Source organism: Tachyglossus aculeatus, chromosome 26 (genome assembly GCF_015852505.1).
Source record: "Tachyglossus aculeatus isolate mTacAcu1 chromosome 26, mTacAcu1.pri, whole genome shotgun sequence".
Classification (NCBI taxonomy): Eukaryota; Metazoa; Chordata; class Mammalia; order Monotremata; family Tachyglossidae; genus Tachyglossus; species Tachyglossus aculeatus.
In genome coordinates, this window is record NC_052091.1 from 21,368,169 (window position 1) to 21,390,380 (window position 22,212).

Sequence of the window (22,212 nt, forward strand, 5' to 3'; positions counted from 1 at the left end):
CACTTGTCTGCTCTGTAACCTGGGGCAAGTCACTTCACCTCTCTGTGCCTCAGTGACCTCAACTTCAAAATGGGGAATTAAGACTGTGAGTCCTTTGTGGGACAGGTACTGTGTCCATCCTGATTTGGTAGTCAAGTTCCCTGCCCACCATGATCTTGCAGCCTAGAGGGAGCTATAGATAAATAAATTATGGAAATGTATAGAATAATAATGATGATGGCATTTATTAAGCACTTACTATGCACAAAGCACTGTTCTAAGCGCCGGGGCGTTTACAAGGTGATCAGGTTGTCCCACGTGGGGCTCACAGTCTTAATCCCCATTTTACAGATGAGGTAACTGAGGCCCAGAGAAGTTAAGTGATTTGCCCAAAGTCACACAGCTGACAAGTGGTGGAGCCGAGATTTGAACCGATGAACTCTGACTCCAAAGCCCGTGCTCTTTCCACGGAGCCACACTGCTTCCCTGTGCTGTGGGGTGGAGGGAGGGGTGAATGAAGGGTGGAAATCCAAGCACTTACTGCACACAGTAAGCGCTCAATAGAATCCATTGCTTGATTGATTGATCCTCAGTTTTAGTACTGAGGTTCATTAATGGTTCATGGTTCATTACCATTAACCTGAGTTCTAATCCCGGTACAACCACTTGTCTGCTATGTGACCTTGGGCAAGCTGCTTCACTTCTCTGTGCCTCAGTTCCCTCATCTGTAAAATGGTGATTGAGACTGTGAGCCTCGTGTGGGACAGGGACTGTGTCCAACCTGATTAGCTTGTATCCACCCCAGCACTTAGTACAGTGCCTGGCACATAGTGAGTGCTCAACAAATACTCCAATTATTGTAACTATTATTATTATTTATTATTAACGTTATCTAAGCACTTATAACGTTTGGGAGGAGAACTTCAGTTGTTGTTCTGCTGTTTGGCATTGGCTGACAACTGAAACTGAACTGATAGGGCAAATTTGTACACCAACCAAATGCCCCTTATGTAAATCGCATCCCTGTTGTCGACCCATGAGAAAACAAGAGGGGTAAAATAGGGAGCTCAGAATAAATGGTATTTATTGAGTGCTAATTATTTGCAGAGTACTTTACTAAGTGCTTGGGAGAGTGCAGAACAACAGAATAATAACAGTGGCGTTTGTTAAGCACTTACTATGTACCAATCACTATACTGAGTGCTGAGGTGGACAAAAGCAAATTGGTTTGGACACAGTCCCATTCCCACGTGAGGTTCACAATCTCAATCCCTGTTCTATAGATTAGGTAATTGCAAAACAGAGAAGTAACCAAGGATACACAGCAGACAAATGGCAGAGCCAGGATTAGAACCCAAGACCTCTGACTCCCAGGTTCATGCTCTATCCACTACATCATGCTGCTTCTCAGAGAATTAGCAGACACTTTCCCTGACCACAACGAGTTTACAATCCAGAGGAAATATAGTGGGAGGGAAAAAGAGTGTCTGGAGTGGAAGTAGTTGAAGGAGGAAGATAATAATAATAGCAATACTACTACTACTACTACTACTAATAATAATAATAATGGCATTTGTTTAGCGCTTACTATGTGCCAAGCACTGTTCTAAGCACTGGGGTAGATACAAGGTTTTCAGGTTGTCAAATGTGGGGCTCACAGTCTTCATCCCCATTTTACAGATGAGGCAACTGAGGCCCAGAGAAGTTGAGTGGCTTGCCCAAAGTAACACAGCTGACAAGTAGCAGAGGCGGGAGCAGCATGGCCCAGGGGAATGGAGCATGGGCTCAGGTGTCAGGAGGGCCTGTATTCTAATCCCAGCTCTGCCACTTGTCTGCCGTGTGAGCTTGGGCAAGTCACTTTGCTTCTCTGGGCCTCAATCCCCCATCTCTAAAATAGAGATTAACATTGTGAGCTCCATGTGGGGCAGGGACCATGTCCAACCTGGTTAGCTTGTATCTACCCTAGTGTCTAGCATGTAAAATGGGTAGGGAACGTGTCTACCAACTCTGCTGTGTTTTACTCTCCCAGTAGCTTAGTACAGTGTCCTGCACAGAGTAAGGGCTCAGTAAACCTCATTGATTGATTGATTGATTGAAGGTATTTGGGGGCCTGGTTCAGTGGGGAAGGAGGCGACAGGAATGTGACTGCTATACTATCCTCTCCCAAGCATTTAGAACAATGCTTTGCACACAGTAAGTGCTGTATATCTCTAGGTCTTTTCTAAGCCCCCTTCCTTTTCTCCTGCTCCCTTCTGCCCTGACTCGATCTCTTTGTTCATCCTCAGCCCCCAGCCACACAGCACTTATGCATATATCTGTACTTCATTTATTTCTATTAATGTGTTGTCTCTCCCATCTCTAGACAGTAAGTTCGTTGTGGGCAGGGAATGTGTATGTTTATTGCTGTATTGTACTCTCCCAAGTGCTTAGTCCAGTGCTTGATTATTGTATCAGCCTCCTTGCTGACCATCCTGCTTCCCCTCTCCCCAGGGAATGTGTCATTTTTTGTTGTATTGTACTCTCCGAAGCTCCTAATACAGTGCTCTGCACATGGCAAGCACTCAATAAATGATTGAATAATTCATTTATTTATTTATATTTATTGATTCGTTTATTTATAATGAATGACTGATTTATTGAGCGCTTGCCATGTGCAGAGCACTGTACTAAGCCCTTGGAAAGTACAACGAATGAATGATTGAATGACCCCGTCGCCCCCCCCCCCCGACCACAGCACTTGTATTTGTACATATTTATTACTCTATTTTATTTGTACATATTTACTATATTTATTTGATTAATGATGCGTATATAGCTATAATTCTATTTCTTCTGACGGTTTTGACACCTGTCTACCTGTTGTGCTGTCTGTCTCCCCCTTCTAGACTGTGAGCCCGTTGTTGGGTAGGGACCGTCTCTATCTGTTGCCGATTTGTACTTCCCAAGCGCTTAGTCCAGGGCTCTGCACACAGTAAGCGCTCCATAAATACGACTGAATGAATACGGCTCACGGACGGCCGGACGGACTGACGGACGGACGGACTGACCGACTGACTGACTGATTGACGACAGTCGCCCAGGCCGGGCGGGGCCGACGCGCCTGCGCCGTCTCGTAGCAACCGGGCGGTTTCCGATTCGGCGGCGCCCGCGCCTGCGCCTTCGCTAGTTCCGGCGCCATGGCCCCGGCGTCGGAGGGTACCGCGGGCGGAGTGTCCGTGCGGCTGCTCCCGCCCGAGCCGAGGGACCGCGGCACCCAGCGCTGCCGCCTGGGGCCCGCAGCCCTCCGCGCCCTGGGCGCCCTGCCGGGCTCGGCCGTGCGGGTGACCGTGCCCGGCGGCGCCTCCTGCCTCTGCACGGCCTGGCCCCGCCGGGACGGGGCGGACGGCTTCGTGCAGGCCGACCCGAGCTGCTGCGCCGTCCCCGGGGCGGCGGCCTGGCCGCGGGGCCCGACCCCGGCCGGCCTCCGCCTGGAGCCCTGCCCACCGCTGCGGCGCCTCACGGTGCGGCCGCTGCTGCGGGAGCCGGGCGCGCGGGGGGGCGGCCGAAGCGGCGCGCGAGCTGCTGAGGCGCCGGCCGGTGGCGCCGGGTCACGTGGTGGGCGCGTCCCCGGCGGGCGCGGGCCCGCTGCGCGGCGTGCTCGTCCTCGCCGCGGAGCCGGGGCCCGCCGGGCTCGTCACCGCCGCTACGCGCGTCCTCGTGGCGCCTCCGGAAGAGCGGGCCCCTGAGGCGACGGGGCTTGAGGCGACGTGGCCTGAGGCGTCGGGGCCTGAGGCGACGGGGCCTGAGGCGACAGAGCCGGGTGGGCTGGCGGCCGAGGCGGCGGCCCTGCGGGAGCTGCTCCACCTGCCCCTAGTCCTCCCGTTGACCGTGGCCACCCTGGGCCTGTCGGTGCCCCGCGGGCTGCTGCTGTGCGGGCCCCCCGGCGTGGGCAAGACCCGGCTGGTGCGGGCGGCGGCGCGGGCGGCGGGGGCCCGGCTGGTGGCGGCCGGCGGGCCCGATCTGCACGGCGCCCGGCCCGGGGAGACGGAGGACAACTTGCGGCGGCTGTTCGGGCGCGCCCGGGAGCTGGCCCGCCGCGGCCCGGCCCTGCTCTTCCTGGACGAGCTGGACGCGCTGGCCCCGCGGAGGGACGGGCCCGCTCCGCCCGCCGAGGCCCGCGCCGTGGCCCAGCTCCTCGCCCTGCTGGACCACCCCGGCCCGCCCGTCGTCGTGGCCGCCACCAACAGGCCCCACGCGCTCGACCCCGCGCTCAGGAGGCCCGGCCGGCTGGACCGAGAGGTCGGTTTCCTCCTCCTCCTCATCACTATCATCGTCGTAGTTGTATTTACGAAGAAGCGCTTACTATGTGCCCGCCACCGGACTAAGCGCCGGGGTGGACCCGGTTCCTGGTTCACAAGGGGCTCACAGTCAAGCAGCGTGGCTCAGTGGAAAGAGCCCGGGCTTTGGAGTCAGGTCGTGGGTTTGAATCCCGGCCCCGGCTCATGTCTGCTGTGTGACATTGAGCAAGCCACTTAATTTCTCTGAGCCTCAGTTCCCTCATCTGTAAAACGGGGACTAAGGCCATGAGCCTCCCGTGGGACAAACTGATCACCTTGTATCCCCCCAGCGCTTAGAACTGTGCTTTGCACATAGTAAGTGCTTGATTAATAATAATAAAGATGATAGTATTTATGTAGCGCTTACTGTGTGCCGAGCACTGTTCTATGCGCTGGGATAGATACAAGGTTATCAGGTTGTCCCACGTGGGGCTCACCGTCTTAATCCCCATTTTACAGGTGAGGTAACCGAGGCACAGAGAAGTTAAATGACTTGCCCAAGATCACACAGCAGACAAATGGCGGAGCCGGCATTAGAACCCATGACCTCCTACTCTCAAGCCCTTTCTACTAAGCTGCACTGCTTCTGTGTGCAGAGCACTGTACTGAGTGTTTGGACAGTGCAGTTCAGCAATAAAGTGATACAGTCTCTGCCTACGCCCAGCTCACAGTCTAGAAAGGGGGAAGACGGACATCAAAACAAATAGACAACGGTAGAAATAAACAGAATTATGGATGTATACACCACAAAACAAGTAAACAGGTATCAATAGAAATAGAATTATAGACATATGCATAAGTGCTGTGAAGTGGGGAGAAGGGGGTAGAGCAGCGGGAGGGAGTCGGGGTGACGCAGAGGGGAGGAGGAGCTGAGGAAAGGGGGGCTTAGTCTGGGAAGGCCTCTTGGAGAGGTGAACCTTTAGTAGGGCTTTGTAGAGCGGGGAAGTGTGATTGTTTGGCGGATTTAAGGAGGAGGGAGGGCATTCCAGGCCAGAGGTAGGATATGGGCCAGCGGTCGACTGTGTGACAGGCGAGAACAAGGTACAGTGAGGAGATTAGCCATTTGGCCACACTGCCCTTTCCCACTGCTCAGCCATCGCCTCCGGAAGAGCAAAGGGAGCGAGTCGAGGGGATGCCAGAAGGGCTGGGGAAAAGGGGGGCAATCCCCATTTTACAGATGAGAGAACTGAGGCCCAGAGAAGCAAAGTGACTTACCCAAGGTCACACAGCAGACAAGTGGCAAAGCTGGTATTAGAACCCGTGACCTCATGATTTAGTACAGTGCTCTGCACAAAGTAAACACTCAGTAAATACGATTGAATGACTCCCAGGCTCTAGCCATTACACCATGCTGCTTCTCATTCCTTCTTGCATTCCTTCTGTTGCGCTTGTGGGGCGCCCACCCTGTGCAGAGCATTCATTTCATTCAGTCGTATTTATTGAGCCAACCGCATGGGAAAGGGAGGTACAACAATAAACAGATGCATTCTCTGCCCACAATGAGCTGTGGTAGTAGTTCAGCACTTACTCTGTGCCAGCTACTGTTTTAAGAGTGGGGAGCAGGGGGAATGCAAACCAATCAGGGTGGACGTTGTTCATAATCTTCATCCCCATTTTGCAGGTGAGGAGACGGGCACAGAGAGGTTGTGACTTACAGTATTTGTTAAGCGCTTACTAAGTGCCAGGCACTGTACTAAGCGCTGGGGGGTGGATACAAGATCATCAGGTTGGACACAAACCCTGTCCAAGTAGGGAGGGCCTTGGGTAGGGAGGACTGCCCCCTTAGAGGACTTACTATGCTTACAGTGCTTACTATGTGCCAGGCACTGTACTAAGCACTGGGGTAGATACAGATTAATCAGGTTGGACACAGTCCCTGTCCCACATGGGACTCATAGTCATAATCCCCAGTACAGTGCTCTGCACACAGTAAGTCTCAATAAATACGATGGAATGAATGAATGTGGGGACTAAGGCACGGAGAAGTTGTGACTTTTTGCGATATTTGTTAAGCACTTACTTTGAGCCTCGAACTGTACTAGGGAGGACAGTCCCCTTGACTAGGGTAATTGTTAAGCGCTTTACTGTGTGCCAGGCACTGTATGAAGTAATAATAATAACGATGGTATTAAGCACTTACTACTTGGCAAGCACTGTTTTAAGTGCTGGGGTAGAGACAAGGTAATCAGGTTGTCCCATATGGGACTCATAGTCTTCATCCCCATTTTACTGATGAGGTAACTGAGGCCCAGAGAAGTTAAGTGGCTTTCCCAAGGTCACACAGAAGGCAAGTGGCAGAGCCGGATTAGAGTCCGACCCCGCCAACGCCCAGACCCGTGCTATCTGTACCACGTTGCCTCTTAACCCCTCCTCGTTCATTAGTATTGGGCACCTACCCTGTGGAAAGCACCAGGCGGGAGTTGGGAGAGTAAAAATAAAAGGCCTACCCCCTGCTTTCCAGGACCTTACTCCGCCAGCAGGGAAAAAAGTATAGATACAATTTTCCGCTATTGGAAAATCAGTGGGGAGTATAAATCAAATCAATCAGCGGTGTTTTTTGAGGGCTTTATTGTGTGCAGAGCACTGTGCTAAGCACTTGGGAGGATACAGTAAAACGGTTGAAACAATCCATGTCCTGGAGGAGTTTATAAGGACACAGACATTAAAATAAACTCCAGATAGGGGAAGGCCAGACTCTAAGGATATGTCAAAAGTGCTGTGGGACTGAAGGTGGGATGAATATCCAAGTGCTTAAGGGGTACAAAGACAAGCCCATAGGTGACACCAAAGGGAGAGGGAATCGGGGAAATGAGGGCTTAGTCAGGGAAGGCCTCTTGGAGGAGATCAGTCAGTTAATTGATCAAATTTCTTGAGCTTTGTTGAGCACTAAGCAGTAAGTGCTTAGCACTGTACTAAGTGCCTGGGAGAGGACTGTATAACAGAGTAGGTGGGCCTCATTGCCTGCCCACAATGAGCTTCCAGTCTAGAGGATGAATTTTACTAGGGAGAATGATGATCTGTCAGATAGAAAGGAGGAGGCAGTTCCAGGGCAGTGGAACGAGGTAGGCAAGGGGTTAGCGGTGAGATACAAGATCAAGTTACATTGAGTAGGTTAGTGTTAGAGGAGCAAATTGTGCAGGCCGGGCTGAAGTTGCGGATCAGTGAGGTGATGCAGGAGTGGGCAAGCTGATTGAGTGCCTTAAAGCTGATGATGAGGAGTTTCTGTTTTGAAGCAGAGATGGATGGGCAACCACTGGAGGCTTTTGAGGAGTGGGGAGATGTAGACCGAATGGTTTTGTAGAAAATGATCCGGGCAGCCGAATGAAGTGTGGACTGGAGTGGGAGAGACAAAAGGCAGGGAGGTCAGCAAGGAGACTGAAGCGGTAGCCAAGGCAGAATAGGATCAGTGCTTGGATCAGCGTGGTAGAAGCTTGGAGAAGCAGAATGGGCCTGGGAGTCAGGAGGACTTGGGTTCTAATCCTGGCTCCGCCACTCATCTGCTGTGGGATCTTGGGCAAGTCACTTCACTTCTCTGTGCCCCAGTGACTTCATCTGTAAAATGGGGATTGCGACTATGAGCCCTATGTGGGACGTGGAGTGTGTCCAACCCGGTTACCTCATATCTATCCCAGCGCTCAGTACGCTGCCTTGCACATAGTAAGTGCTAAACAAATACCACAATTACTGTTATTATTATTACTATTGTCATTATGTTGGAGAGGAAGGGGGGTCTCTAGAGAGATTGTGAAGGTAGATCCCATGGTATTTGGTGACAGACGGAGTAGGTGGGTTAAATGAAAGAAATAAATTGAGGATAATGCCAAGATTATGGGATTGTTTGACAGGGAGCTTAGTGGTGGTTTACAGTGATGGGAAGGGCATAAATGCGCAGGGTGGCTTTGGGGGTGACATGACTAGGACAGTGGTAGTCAGGAAATGTGTCCTGAAGATGCTGGGTTTTCTGAAGTCTTTGAAGAAGTGGAGGGATATGATTTGGTAGAAATTCCAGGCAGGGGAATTTCATTGCCCTTGTTTAAAATGAAGGCGTGTGGCTTAATGGATCGAGCACAGGCCAGGGAATCACAAGGAAATGGGTTCTATTCCTGGCTCCGCCACATGTCGAGAAGCAGCATGGTTCAGTGGAAAGAGCATGGGCTTTGGAATCAGAGGCCATGGGTTCAAACCCCGGCTCCCCCAGTTGTGAGCTGTGTGACTTTGGGCAAGTCACTTAACTTCTCTGTGCCTCAGTTACCTCATCTGTAAAATGCTGATTAAGACTGTGAGCCCCCCGAGGGACAACTTGATCACCTTGTAACCTCCCCTGTGCTTAGAACAGTGCTTTGCACATAGTAAGCGCTTAATAAATGCCATTATTATTATTATTATGTCTGCTGTGTGTGGCCTTGGACAAGTCACTTCACTTCTCTGGAGCTCAGTTACTTCATATGTAAAATGGAGATTCAGATTGTGAGCTCTATGTGGGACAGGGACTGTGTCCAACCTGATTAGCTTGTAAGCTAACCCTAGTGCTTAGTGCAGTGCCGGGCACATAGTTATGCCTTTAACAAGCACCATAGAAAAAAAACTCTACCTGCAATTGCTTGACCAGTCAGAGTGGTCAATTCTCCCAGCACCGTATCACCAACTGCACAGCTTTTTACTACTTGGAATAACTTCTGCACACCTGGAGAGTCCACCCCACGTCTCCTCCAGAGCACGTTTTCATAGAGTGTTAAATTTTCATTTCATGGGCTTAACTAGACACACTGTTGAGTGAAATTGTTTTCCCAAAGCACCAATTCACCCAGGCACCGCAAAAGCCACCTTAGAGGTAGGAAAGATGTAAATTCAGAGGTGATCCAGAGGCTTCAACTCTTCATCTTTTTTCCTTTTAGATTATCATTGGAACACCAACCCTCACGCAAAGAAAGTCCATTCTGGAAGTGGTGACAGCGAGGATGCCCCTCTTCAAGGATGTGGATTTAGTCCATTTAGCAGAAATCACCACCGGCTACGTCGGAGCTGATCTTACATCCCTGTGCCGCGAGGCTGCCCTGTGGGCAATTCTTCACCGAGGCAGGGTAAGCAATCCTACTGAACTAGGGAACTGGTTTTGGTGTTCATCTGAATTAAAAGCTTTGGCATTTTGATTGCAAGTTTTACATTTCCAGCCATTCCCCTCACTCTCCCATCCTGAGAGAAGGTGGAGGTTTTTTGTCTTATTGTTTCATGGTACTTGTTAAACGCTTTTTATGTATCAGTTGCTGTAGTAAGCGCTGGGGTAGATACAAGATAATCAGGTTGGACACAGTGTCCCACATGGTGCTCACAGTCTTAATCCCCATTCTACAGATGAGGTAACTGAGGCCCAGAGAAGCAAAGTGACTTGTCCAAGGTCCCACAGGAGACAAGTGGAGGAGCCGGGTTGAGAACCCAGGTAGTAATTGCGGTATTTGTTAAGCACTTACTATGTACAAGGCGCAGTACTAAGCGCTGGGATAGATATGCCGATTAGAGAGCACCACCTGGAGTGGTATTAAGTGATCTCTTGGTGGTGGCAAGCAATATCGGAGGGAGCTGTGGAATAAGTCAACCTGTTGACATACCTTTTTTATGATGTTCAGAGAAGTTGTCTTTAAAACTGGGATTTTACATTCCCATCTACAATTGTTGGAAAGCCGATTGATTGCCAACTTCCCGTTGGCCTCATGTACCCCTGAATGGGCAAGCGATGGGCTTCGGGGTTGTATTTTAAACCATTGCCTGGCTCTGGTTTGAAACACAGTTGATAATAATTGTGGTATTTCTCCAGTGCTTATCACGTGCCAAACACTGTACTAAGTGCTGGGATCGATGCAAGCTAAGACACAGTCCCTGCACCACGTGGGGCTCACATAGGGGAGCAATCAGGTACGGGAGACCCGTTTTACAGACGAGGAAACTGACACCCAGAGACATGAAGTGACTTGCCCACGGTCACACAGCGAGGGAGTGCCAGGGCCGGGATTAGAACCCAGGCCCTGCTGCACTGGAAGCTGAGACTGCAGACTGGCCCCGGGAGATGACGAGTCGAGAGTTCCGCTCCCAGGATCTCGCCATTTCCTGTCCGCTTCCCTGCTCCAGGCCAGCCTGTCCCAGAGAAGCTCTTCTCCCGGTCCCTCCCCCTGAGCGGGCTGCCCTTCAACCCATCCAGAGTCACCAAGATGCCCTGACCCTGACCCCAGAGCAGCCAGAAACAGGCAGAATGGCTGGCCCCTGCTGTTTACAAAAACCAGCGTCAGTCATCTGTATTTATTGCACTCTTGCAGTGTGCAGAGCACTGTACTAAGCACTGGGGACAGGACAGCAAAGAAATGCAACAGACATTCCGTGCCTACAACAAGCATTTCCTCTGATCTTAGAGGATTTGACCAGAGAAGCAGCATGACCTAATAGAAAGGACGTGGGCCCAGATGTCAAGGGAGTGATCCCAGCTCTACCACTTGTCTGCTATGTGATCTTGGGCGGGTCACTTCACTTTTATGTGTCTCGGTTCCCTTTTCGGCACAATGAGGATTCGCTCCCTGTTCTCCCTCCTACTAGACTGGGAGCCCCACATGGGACCTGGTTGTCTTGTTTCTACCCCAGCGCTTAGTACATTGCTTGGCATGTAGCGCTTAACACATACCACAGTTATTGTTAACATTATTACCTGAATTGTTTTGTGCCTAGGAAGTTTCAGGAAGGATTCCCTTGAACACTCCTTTTTAAAAGAACCATGGAGGGGAAATGCAATCAAGCTCAAGGTGTACCTTTGCTTTCTTATGTGCTACTCTTCAGAGTTCCGCTGATCCCAAGGTCAACATGGCTGACTTTCTTGAGGCTTTTAAAAGGGTTCAGCCGTCTTCCTTCCGCAGCGCCATGGGGCTGGTCGACTTTAAACCTGTTCACTGGGACCAGATCGGTGGCCTTGAAGATGTGAAACTCAAACTGAAACAGGTAAAAATGCACAATCCATCCACTGTAGGGGAATTTACTCTTCGGTTGTTCACGCCCTCAGTTCCTGAATGGGAATGTTGCCTACTTCTAGAGGGGGTTGGGGTCTTGTGGGGGACTTTAAGACGAGGTCTCAGGCATCTTTCCCCACTCATCCCGTCTAAGTACCCAGAAAGAGTTTGCATCTTTGAAACTTCTCCTGTCTGCCCGACTGACTCTGGTGCCTGGGTTCATCCTTTGAGCCCTTGTGCTTTGAAGGTCCTTTAATTTTATCTTTCAGTGTAGTCAATTCTTGATGACCCAGCTCAGCTGCAGGGAAGGTTGGCAGCTTTTTCAGCCCCGGTGCCATACTGGGGCAAGAGCTCTTGGTCCTGTGTTAACTCCCCGAACAGGTAGTCCAGGGAAATGGGGATTTCCACCCTTCCGACTGCGGGGGTCAGTGGGGCATGGCGTGTGCCTGAGCGCTTTCACCTCAAGTAAGTCACTTAACCTTCTCTCTGCCTCAGTGACCTCATCTGTAAAATGGGGATTAAGACCATGAGCTCCATGTGGGACAGGGACTGTCTCTATCCTGATTAGCTCGTATCTACCCCAGCGCTTAGTACAGTGCCTGATGCATAATAAGTGCTTAACAGATACCATAAAAAAAGTCACAGGATGGACCAGAGCTTGACACCCCTAAGGTGATCCCTGTGGCCCCACAGTTGTCAGGGCTGAGGCTTCCCAACTCGGGCACCCTCAGTCACCCCTTCTCCCCATCCCCCACCCTGGGTACAAACCATCCATAGTCAGGCAGTGGACACCTTCCAGAATGTGGAGCAGGAATGCGTGAGTGATCACTCTGTCTGCCTTGCAGAGCGTTGAGTGGCCCATGAAGTTCCCTGAGGAATTTGTACGGATGGGGCTGGCCCGGCCCAGGGGCGTCCTCCTTTTTGGGCCTCCTGGCTGTGCCAAGACCACTCTGGTCAAGGCAGCAGCCACCAGCTGCCACTGCTCTTTCGTCACTGTGAGCGGCGCCGACCTCTTTTCCCCGTTCGTCGGAGACTCTGAAAAGGCCTTGGCTCAGGTTCGTGGCTCCCGGGTCTCCTCCCAACTCTCTGGCTGCTCGGTCTCCATCTCTTTCGCCTGTCCCTCCTGCCTCCCACTCTTGAACTGTGGGAATCCCTCAAGGCTCAGTCCTGGGTCCCCTTCTGTTCTACCCACTCCCATGGAGAACTCATTTGTGCCCATGACTTCAACTACCATGTCTATGGGGATGATCCCCAAAGCTACATCTCCAGCCCTGATCTCTCTTCCTCTCTGCTGTCTCCCATTTCCTCCTCCCTTCAAGACATTTCTTCTTGGATGGTCGGCCAACACCTTAAACTTAACATGTCCGAAACAGAAACTCCTTATCTTCTCACCCAAACTCTGTGCTTTCCCTAACTTTCCCATCACTGTATATAGAACCACCATCCTCCCTGTCTCACAAGCCCGTAACCTTGACGTTATCCTCGACTCATCTCGTTCATCCCAGATATCTGTCACAAATGCCTGTTGGTTCAACCTTCACAGCATCGCTAAAATTTGCTCTTTCCCTCTGTCCAAACTGCTACCATATTAGTCCAAGCATTCATCCTATCCCTCCTTGATTACCGCATCAGCCTCCTCACTGACCTCCCTGCCTCCTGTCTCTCTCCACTCCAGCCCACATTGAGCATGGCTGCCCACATTAAGCGTGGCTGCCCACATTGAGCGTGGCTCAGTGGAAGGAGCCCGAGCTTTGGAGTCAGAGGTCAGGGGTTCAAATCCCAGCTCTGCCAATTGTCAGCTGTGTGACTTTGGGCAAGTCACTTAACTTCTCTGGGCCTGTTATCTCATCTGTAAAGTGGGGATTAAGACTGTGAGCCCCCCATGGGACAACCTGATCACCTTGTAACCTCCCCAGCGCTTAGAACAGTGCTTTGCACGTAGTAAGCACTTAATAAATGCCATTATTATTCAGCGCTTAGAACAGTGCTTTGCACATAGTAAGCGCTTAATAAATGCCATTATTATTATTATTATCCTTCACTCTGTTCCCCGGATCGTTTTTCTACAGAACTGTTCAGTCTGTGTTTCCCCACACCTCATGAACCTCTAGTGGTTGCCTGTCCACCTCCGCTCCAAACAGAAACTACTTACCATCGGCTTTAAAGCACTCAATCACCTGGCCCTGTCCCCCCCAACCTTACCTCCATGATTTCATAGTACAACCCAGCCCACTTACTTTAATCCTCTAATGCCAACCCGTTTACTCTACCTCGATCTCATCTCTCGCCACCGACCCCTAGTCCACATCCTGCCTCTGGCCTGGAACTCCCTCCCTCTTCAGTTTTGGCAGACCGTCAGCTTCCCAATCTTCAAACGTTATTGAAAGCACATCTCCAAGAGGCCTTCCCCAACTAAGCCCTGATTTCCTCTTCTTCCACGCCCTTCTGCATTGCCCTTACACTAGGATTTTCACCTTTTATTCACCCCTTCCTCGGCCCCATAACACTTGCATACATATCTGTAATTTATTTTTTAGTCTGTCTCTCCCTCTAGACTTTAAGCTTGCTGTGGGCAGGGAATGTGCCTTACCAACTAACTCTGTGATATTATGCTCTCCCAAGCGCTTAGGCACACAATAATTGCTGAGTAAAGATGATTGATTGATTTGCCCACTCGGGAGCATTTACTTAAGACCCCTTAGTCCAGCACATCCAGTGTATTCCAGTTAGCATTTCTGGGCTCTGTTTTCTTTACCAAAGGTTTTCCAACAAGCCCGAGCAAATACGCCCGCCATCGTCTTCCTGGATGAGATCGATTCGATCTTGGGCTCGCGTTCAATTGGTTCAGCCAGTCAAGGCGTCCAGGAGAGGGTTCTCTCTGTGCTCCTCACTGAATTGGACGGCGTCGGGCTCAAGATGACAGAGAGACGAGGAAGCAAAGCAGAACTCCAAGACAACTATCGGGAGCTGAGGAAAAGTGAGCAAAAGGTTTGTGAGGGTAAAACACAGCTCTTCACCTTAATATCTTCCCCAGGTGAAACGGCATTTTCTTCGTCTGCTTTGCCAACTAAGTTTTTTGGTTGTTGTTGTTTATTTGGTAATTTAAGCGCTCACTGTGCCAAACACAGTTCTAAGCACTGGGGTAGGTAAGTCAGTGAGTTGTTCATGTGCAAAGAGAAAGTGAGTATCTTCCCTTTTGCCCCCACGGCTATATCTGAAATGGAAGTGGGCAGTGGGGTTGGATTTCATAAGAAGGAGCCATGTGGCCTCGAGGGTGAAGATGCCGTCTCCAGGATTTGGTTCCTGGGGGTCAGATCGACCTGGATTTTCATCCCAGCTCTGCCCCTTGTCTGCTGTGGGACCTTGGACAAGTCACTTCACTTCTATGGGCCTCAGTTCCCTCATCGGTACCATGGGGGTTAATACTGTGAGCCTCCACGTATGACCTGAACTGTGTCCAACCCGATTAACTTATATGAACCTCAGCACTTAGTACAGTGCCTGGCACATAGTAAGCGCTTAACAAATATCATTTAAAAAAAGTGTATCCTCCTGCAGAAGGAAGTGCAAAGGCAGGGTCTATGTGCCTGCATTATCTAGATCCCAGAGAACCAGTGGGGGCCATGGAGCTGTAGCCTGGGCTCAAGAACTTTCGGTCAGTAGCTGCCATTAGGTCAGATTTTAGACAGCTAGTCGGGTGGAGATGCTCCCCAACTTTCCTGAAGATATTAGTGGACCCCGGAGGTCTCTGTGCTGGGACTGCCCTAGGACCATCCTGAGCTGACTGGTGTCTGGTACTCAGAAAGGCCCTGTCAGGGAAGAGGACTCCCTTTGGTTTCTCACCAGGTGACGTATCTGCTCTCTACTCAGCGCTTCATCGCAGCCAAAGCCAGCCTGTAACGGCTGATGTTGGTTTTATTTCCTCTCATTGAGTCTGAAAAAGCAAATTGGTTGACTAAGGGCCCCCCCAGCCGCCCACCGCACCCTAAGGGACTCCGTATCTGTATTTTCCAGCTCGAGTTCCAGGAAGCGTTGAATCAGAGCGTCATGGTGATAGCTGCCACTAATAGGCCCAGTGCGCTGGACGATGCCCTGCTGCGACCCGGAAGACTGGACAAGGTGATTTACGTCCCACCACCTGACGAGCAGGTAATGACGGTCTACCGGACCCTGGCGGAGAATGAATCGAGTGGAGTCCGGGCCGGGAGTCACTTGGGAGGATTGGGTCCCAGAAGGACCTGAGTTCTTGTCCCGGCTCCACTACTTGTCTGCTGGGTGACCTGGAATGGGCCACTTCGCTTCCCTGGGCCTCAGGTCCCTCATTTGTTAAACGGGGATTAAGACCGTGAGCCCCATGTGGGACGTGGGCTGTATCCAGCCTGATTACCTGGGATCTACCCCAGTGCTTAAAATGGCACCTGGCACATAGTAAGCGCTTAACAGATACCATAAAAAAACCTAAAACTCTTAGCTGCATACAGTCAACTGGTGGTATTTATTGAGTGCTTCCTTGGTGCAGAGCACTGTATTGGATGTTTGGGAGAATACAACACAACAGAGTTGGTACACCCGTTCCCTGCCATTGTCTGGCCTTTATTGGGCAATGAACCGCCACCCTGGGAGAGTCTGGGAGGATTGTTTCTAACCAAAGACGCCTGCTGACTGTAGCCTCAGACCTGTGAGCTCCTTGTGGGCAGGGGGTCACATCTCCCAGCTCTATTGCACTGTCCTCTCCCAAGCTCTTAGCACAGTGCTCTGCACACAGTAAGCGATCAGTAAATACTACTGATTGATTGTTTGCCTAGAGCAAGTAGGGAGAGTCATTCCCCTGGCTCTGTTCTCCCCAGATCTTGGTGTCTCCTCTTTTTCTCTGTCTTCAGAGCCCCAGGAAAGCCGTTTTCCGTCCATTGAAAGTCATCTTTCTTTGCTTTGGAAAGTCATTCTGAACATCATGAACTCAGTCTTTGAATTTCTTCAGTGATTGAAAGTTTGGTTTTGATTTTGCTTTTCTGTTGCTGAGTGTCATATGGAGTGGTAAATTGTTTTTGCTAAAAGCAAAAGATCCTTCATAGACTTTAAAGTAATCATGATGATGGTATTTATTAAGCCCTTACTATGTGCCAAGCACCGTACCTAAACCCTGGGGTAGATACAAGAAAATCAAGTTGGACACAGACCCTGTGCCATTCTGATCTCAGTCTAAATTGGAGGGAGAACAGGAATTTAATCCCCACTTTCCAGGTGAGGAATCTGAGGCACAGAGAAATTAAGGGAATGTGACTAACAGCTGTGTTTTATTGTACTCTCCCAAGCAGTTAGTACAGTGCTCTGCACTCATTAAGTGCTTAGTAAGTACAGTTGCTTAATGAACTTGCCAAAGGTCACGCAGCAGGCAGGTGGTGGAGCTGGGATTGAAACCCAGGGCCTCTTACTCCCAGGTCTGTGCTCTTTCCTCTAGGCCACACTTTTCCCCTTGCTGCTTAGCAGTGCTTTTTCTCCTAAGGACCTGGTCTTTGTTCATCTTGTCCAATTTTGAGCATTGTCATTTTTTTCTTAAGATTCAGACATGATCCCATTTTGCTTATGTCAAAAGTTCCATTTGTATATGAGCCAAAGTGGATTACTTCATGGATTTTAAATGACTCAGTGGGATGGTGGGTGACACAGTAGGGGCTCAAAACCTGTTGACCCTGGTTAATGGCTTGAAGAGTGCTTGGTCTCAGTAGGTCTGAAAGCCATACGATGGGGCGAGGTATTTCAGGAAGTGGATAATGATAATAATAACGATGATATTTATTAAGTGCTTACTATGTGTCCATTACCGTACTAAGTGCTGGAGTAGAAAAAAGCTAATCAGGTTGAACACAGTCCCTGTCCCACATGGGGCTCACAGTTTTAATTCCAATTTTCCAGCTGAGGGAGAAGTCAAGTGACTTGGCCGAGGTCACCCAGGAGACAAATGGGAGCTGGGATTAGAACCCAGGTCCTCCCGACTCCCAGGCCCGGGCTCTGTCCACTAGACCATGCTGCTTCCCATAGCAGGATGGCATGTCGGCGGATGTAGGTCTTTCACCAATTGCTCTTTCCTAGGGAAGGCTTTCGATTCTGAAAATCTGCACTGAGAAAACCCCACTGGGGGTGGACGTGTCCTTGGAAAGTTTGGCAGCGCAGACCCACCTGTTCTCTGGAGCCGACCTCAGTAACCTGTGCCGAGAAGTGAGTTTCCACTATGGGGTCAGTTAGTGCAGGGCTTAGAGTGCTCAGGAAATACTGTGAATTTCACAGTACTGTGAAATACTGTGAACTTCATTGGAGGAGGTGCCAGCGGGAGAGGGGCAGACAGGGAAAGGATTGAGACAGAGCTCGGTATTCTGGCCTGGCTCTGTTCGGATGTCCCAGGAGACCGGAAGTCTTCAGTCTGGACATCAACTGTCCCTGGATTCCATCTACACCCCCCCCATTTCCTGCAGGCAGCCATCCCAGGTGAACCAGTGTGGTTTAGGGGGAAGGCAGTTTCCCACCCCACAAACTCAGCCTCGCCCTTTCTGTTGCCCCTCCCTGACGGCATCACCCCCTGCCCTAGCCAACCCAACAGACCAGAGAATTCATTTTAGGTTTTGGTTATTTTGGTTCAAGTTTCCAGGGCTCAGGAAGCCTGAAGGATATTTGGAGGAGAATCCTGTCATTCTAGACTGTAAGCTCCTTTTGGGCAGGGAACATGCCTGCTAATTTGGTTGTCTTGGATTCTCCCAAGTGCTCAGTACAGTGGTTTGCATATAGTAAGCACTCAATAAATAGCATCAATTAATAGCTTAGCACGCGTGTTTCCGAGGCGAGAGATCCTTGGGGTGTCTCTCTCATGGGGGGTGCACCAGTAGTAACCACTGATTCAATGGTAAATTGGCAGGAAGATGACATTCATTCATTCATTCAATCATATTTATTGAACACTTAGTATATGAAAAGCACTGTACTATGCGCTTGGGAGAGTAAAAAGACACATTTCCTTACCACCTCCCAAGGCTTATTTTTCCATAGCCTCTCACTTGGAGCTGTTCCCATAGACTTGATCCTGAAAGTGGGGTAGAAAGAATCAATCAATCAATCAATCAATTGTATTTATTGAGCGCTTACTGTGTGCAGAGCACTGTGCTAAGCACTTGGGAAGGACAAGTTGGCAACATATAGAGACAGGCCCTACCCAACAGTGGGCTCGCAGTCTAGAAGGGGGAGACAGAGAACAAAACCAAACATATTAACAAAATAAAATAAATAGAATAGATATGTAGAAGTAAAATAAATAAATAGAGGAATAAATATGTACAAACATATACATATATACAGGTGCTGTGGGGAAGGGAGGGAGGTAAGACGGGGGGATGGAAAGGGGGATAAGGGGGAGAGGAAGGAGGGGGCTCAGTCTGGGAAGGCCTCCTGGAGGAGGTGAGCTCTCAATAGGGCCTTGAAGGGAGGAAGAGTGCTAGCTTGGCGGATGTGGGGAGGGAGGGCATTCCAGGCCAGGAGGATGGATTTCCTCTCTATCCATACCGCTACCCTGCTCGTTCAAGCTCTCATCGTATCCCGTCTGGACTACTGCATCAGCCTTCTCTCTGATCTCCCATCCTCGTGTCTCTCCCCACTTCAGTCCATACTTCATGCTGCTGTCCAGATTGTCTTTGTCCAGAAATGCTCTGGGCATGTTACTCCCCTCCTCAAAAATCTCCAGTGGCTACCAATCAATCTGTGCATCAGGCAGAAACTCCTCGCCCTGGGCTTCAAGGTTCTCCATCACCTCGCCCCCTCCTACCTCACCTCTCTTCTCTCCTTCTACAGCCCACCCCGCACCCTCCGCTCCTCTGCCGCTAATCTCCTCACCGTACCTCGTTCTCGCCTGTCCCGCCATCGACCCCCGGCCCACGTCATCCCCGGGGCCTGGAATGCCCTCCCTCTGCCCATCCGCCAAGCTAGTTCTCTTCCTCCCTTCGAGGCCTTACTGAGAGCTCACCTCCTCGAGGAGGCCTTCCCAGACTGAGCCCCTTCCTTCCTCTCCCCCTCATCCCCCTCTCCATCCCCCCCATCTTACCTCCTTCCCTTCCCCACAGCACCTGTATATATGTATATATGTTTGTACATATTTATTACTCTATTTTACTTGTACATATCTATTCTATTTATTTTATTTTGTTAGTATGTTGGTTTTGTTCTCTGTCTCCCCCTTTTAGACTGTAAGCCCACTGTTGGCTAGGGACTGTCTCTATATGTTGCCAACTTGTACTTCCCAAGCGCTTAGTACAGTGCTCTGCACAAAGTAAGGGCTCAATAAATACGATTGATTGATTGATTGATTGATGACGTGGGCCGGGGTCGACGACGGGACAGGCGATAACGAGGCACGGTGAGGAGATTAGCGGCAGAGGAGTGGAGGGTGCAGGCTGGGCTGTAGAAGGAGAGAAGGGAGGTGAGGTAGGAGGGGGCGAGGTGATAGCCTTGAAGCAGAGGGTGAGGAGTTTCTGCCTGATGCGCAAATTGATTGGTAGCCACTGGAGATTTTTGAGGAGGGGAGTAACATGCCCAGAGCGTTTCTGGACAAAGACAATCTGGGCAGCAGCATGAAGTATGGATTGAAGTGGGGAGAGACAAGAGGACGGGAGATCGGAGAGGAGGCTGATACAATAGTCCAGACGGGATAGGATGAGAGCTTGAACGAGCAGGGTAGCGGTTTGGATGGAGACGAAAGGGTGGATCTTGGCAATGTTGCAGAGCTGAGACCGGCAGGTTTTGGTGACGGCTTGGATGTGAGGGGTGAACGAGAGAGCGGAGTCGAGGATGACACCAAGGTTGCGGGCCTGTGAGACAGGAAGGATGGTAGTGCTGTCAACAGTGATGGGAAGGTCAGGGAGAGGGCAGGGTTTGGGAGGGAAGACAAGGAGTTCAGTCTTGGACATGTTGAGATTTAGGTGGCGGGCAGACATCCAGATGGAGATGTCCTGAAGGCAGGAGGAGATGCGAAGTTTGAACTACAGTAGACGACACCCTCTCCCCACCTGTTCCATCAAACTAACAGCTTTGCTCGATTCCCTTTAAGGCCGCCTTACTGGCTCTGCAGGAGAATGGTCTGGAAGCCACCCCTGTGAAACAGGAGCACTTCGTGAGATCCTTAATGACTGTGCGACCATCGATACACCAGAAAGACTTGGATTTTTATGAAGGCTTATTTAGAAAGCAAGAATTATTCTCTGATTTAGAGAAGCTGTAAAGACCGCCCGTCCAATGTTTGGTCCTGTGGACTGCGAGCTCACATTTGGGCGGTTGGCTTATGTGTCCAGGCGATGACCCCAATGTTCTGGGGCACTGTCCACACGTTCTTGTATCTGGGATACGGCAATGTTTGCCTGATTCTTTATAAAGGACATTTAATTATCGTTTGACCGAAACATGTCTGTCTTCATTTGAGGAGCCAGAATTCTCAGCCACCATTCAGATAGCAGTAATAATAATAATAATGGTATTTGTTAAGGTAATGGTCAGGGAATGTGTCTGTTTTATTGTTTCATTGAACTCTCCTAAGCGCTTAGAATAGAGCCCTGCACACAGTAAGCACTCAATAAATACGATTGATTGGCTTACTGTGTGCAGGGCTCTATTCTAAGCCCTGGGCAAGAGGACATAGGTGGGACTTGGACAGAGACCTCCTCCCAAGGGAGTGCTCCCGGGAACAAGGAGGCAAACATTAAAACAGCATCAAGGGCCAGGGACAAATACACAGTGCACAGAATCAAAGTTAAAGACTCTCCCAAGCACTCAGAAGTCTTTTTGGTATTTTATGGTGTTTGTTAATCACTTTACTACATGTCAAGTGCATTGTTCTAAGCACTGGGGTAGACACAAACTAATCAGGTTGGATACGGTCCATGTCCCACATGGGGCTCACAGTTCTAATCTCCATTTTCCAGATGAGGTGACTAGGGCCCAATGAAGTGACCTATCCCAGGTCATACAAACAAGGTATCCCAGGTCAGGCAAACAAGTGGCAGAGTCGGAATGAGAACCTGGGGCCTTATGGGGTGCTATCCAGAGGGCCACACTGCTGCTTTTGGGAGGGGTCCATGCAACAGGCATGGGAAAGTAATTCCACCCAGCACATGTTTGGGCCCAAGTCCCCAGTGTCAGCCACCTCTACTGGTTGAGGGTTTTTGGGGTTTTTTTATGGTATTAAGCATTTTCATTCATTCAATTGTATTTATTGAGTGCTTACTGTGTGCAGAGCACTGTACAAAGAGCTTGGAAAGTACAATTCAGCAACAGACAATCCCTACCCACAATGTGCTCACAGTCTAGAAGGGGGGAGACAGACATCTATAGCATCAATATAAATAAATAAAATTATAGATATATACACATTAATAAATAGAATTATAAATATATACATATATACACAAGTGCTGTGGGGGCCGGGAGGCAGAGGAAAAGGGGGGCTTAGTCCAGGAAGGCCTCCTGGAGGAGGTGAGCTTTCAGTGGGGCTTTGAAAGAGGGAAGTGTGCTAGTTTGGCAGATTTGAGGAGGGAGGGCATTCCAGGCCAGAGGTAGGACGTGGGCCAGGGGTCAACGGCGGGACAGGAGAACGAGACACAGTGAGAAGGTAAATGGCACCAGAGGAGTGGAGTGTACGGGCTGGTATGTGGAAGGAGAGAAGGGAGGTGAGGAAGGAGGGGGCGAGGTGATGGAGAGCTTTGAAGCCAATAGGAGTTCTTGCTTGATATGAAAGTTGATAGCCACTTACTATATACCAGGTACTGTACTAAACGCTGGGGTAGGTACAAGCTAATCAGATCGGACACAGTCCCTGTCCCACCTTAGCTCACAATCTTCATCTCCATTTTACAGATGAGGTAACCGAGCCAAAGTGAAGTGACTTGCCCAAGGTCATACAG

The 22,212-nt window shown here is 50.2% G+C and overlaps 1 protein-coding gene across 1 annotated transcript; it reads left to right on the top strand.

Annotated features, from left to right (window-relative positions):
- The first annotated feature begins 3,155 nt into the window (after window positions 1–3,155).
- SPATA5L1 (spermatogenesis associated 5 like 1) lies at window positions 3,156–20,706 on the top strand. Its single transcript, XM_038767509.1, is given in 9 exon segments — window positions 3,156–3,511; window positions 3,513–4,257; window positions 9,191–9,376; window positions 11,115–11,273; window positions 12,127–12,336; window positions 14,042–14,269; window positions 15,296–15,430; window positions 17,372–17,497; window positions 20,367–20,706. Coding segments are annotated over 9 exon segments (2,316 nt in total). The 3' UTR covers window positions 20,538–20,706.
- The last annotated feature ends 1,506 nt before the right edge of the window (window positions 20,707–22,212 follow it).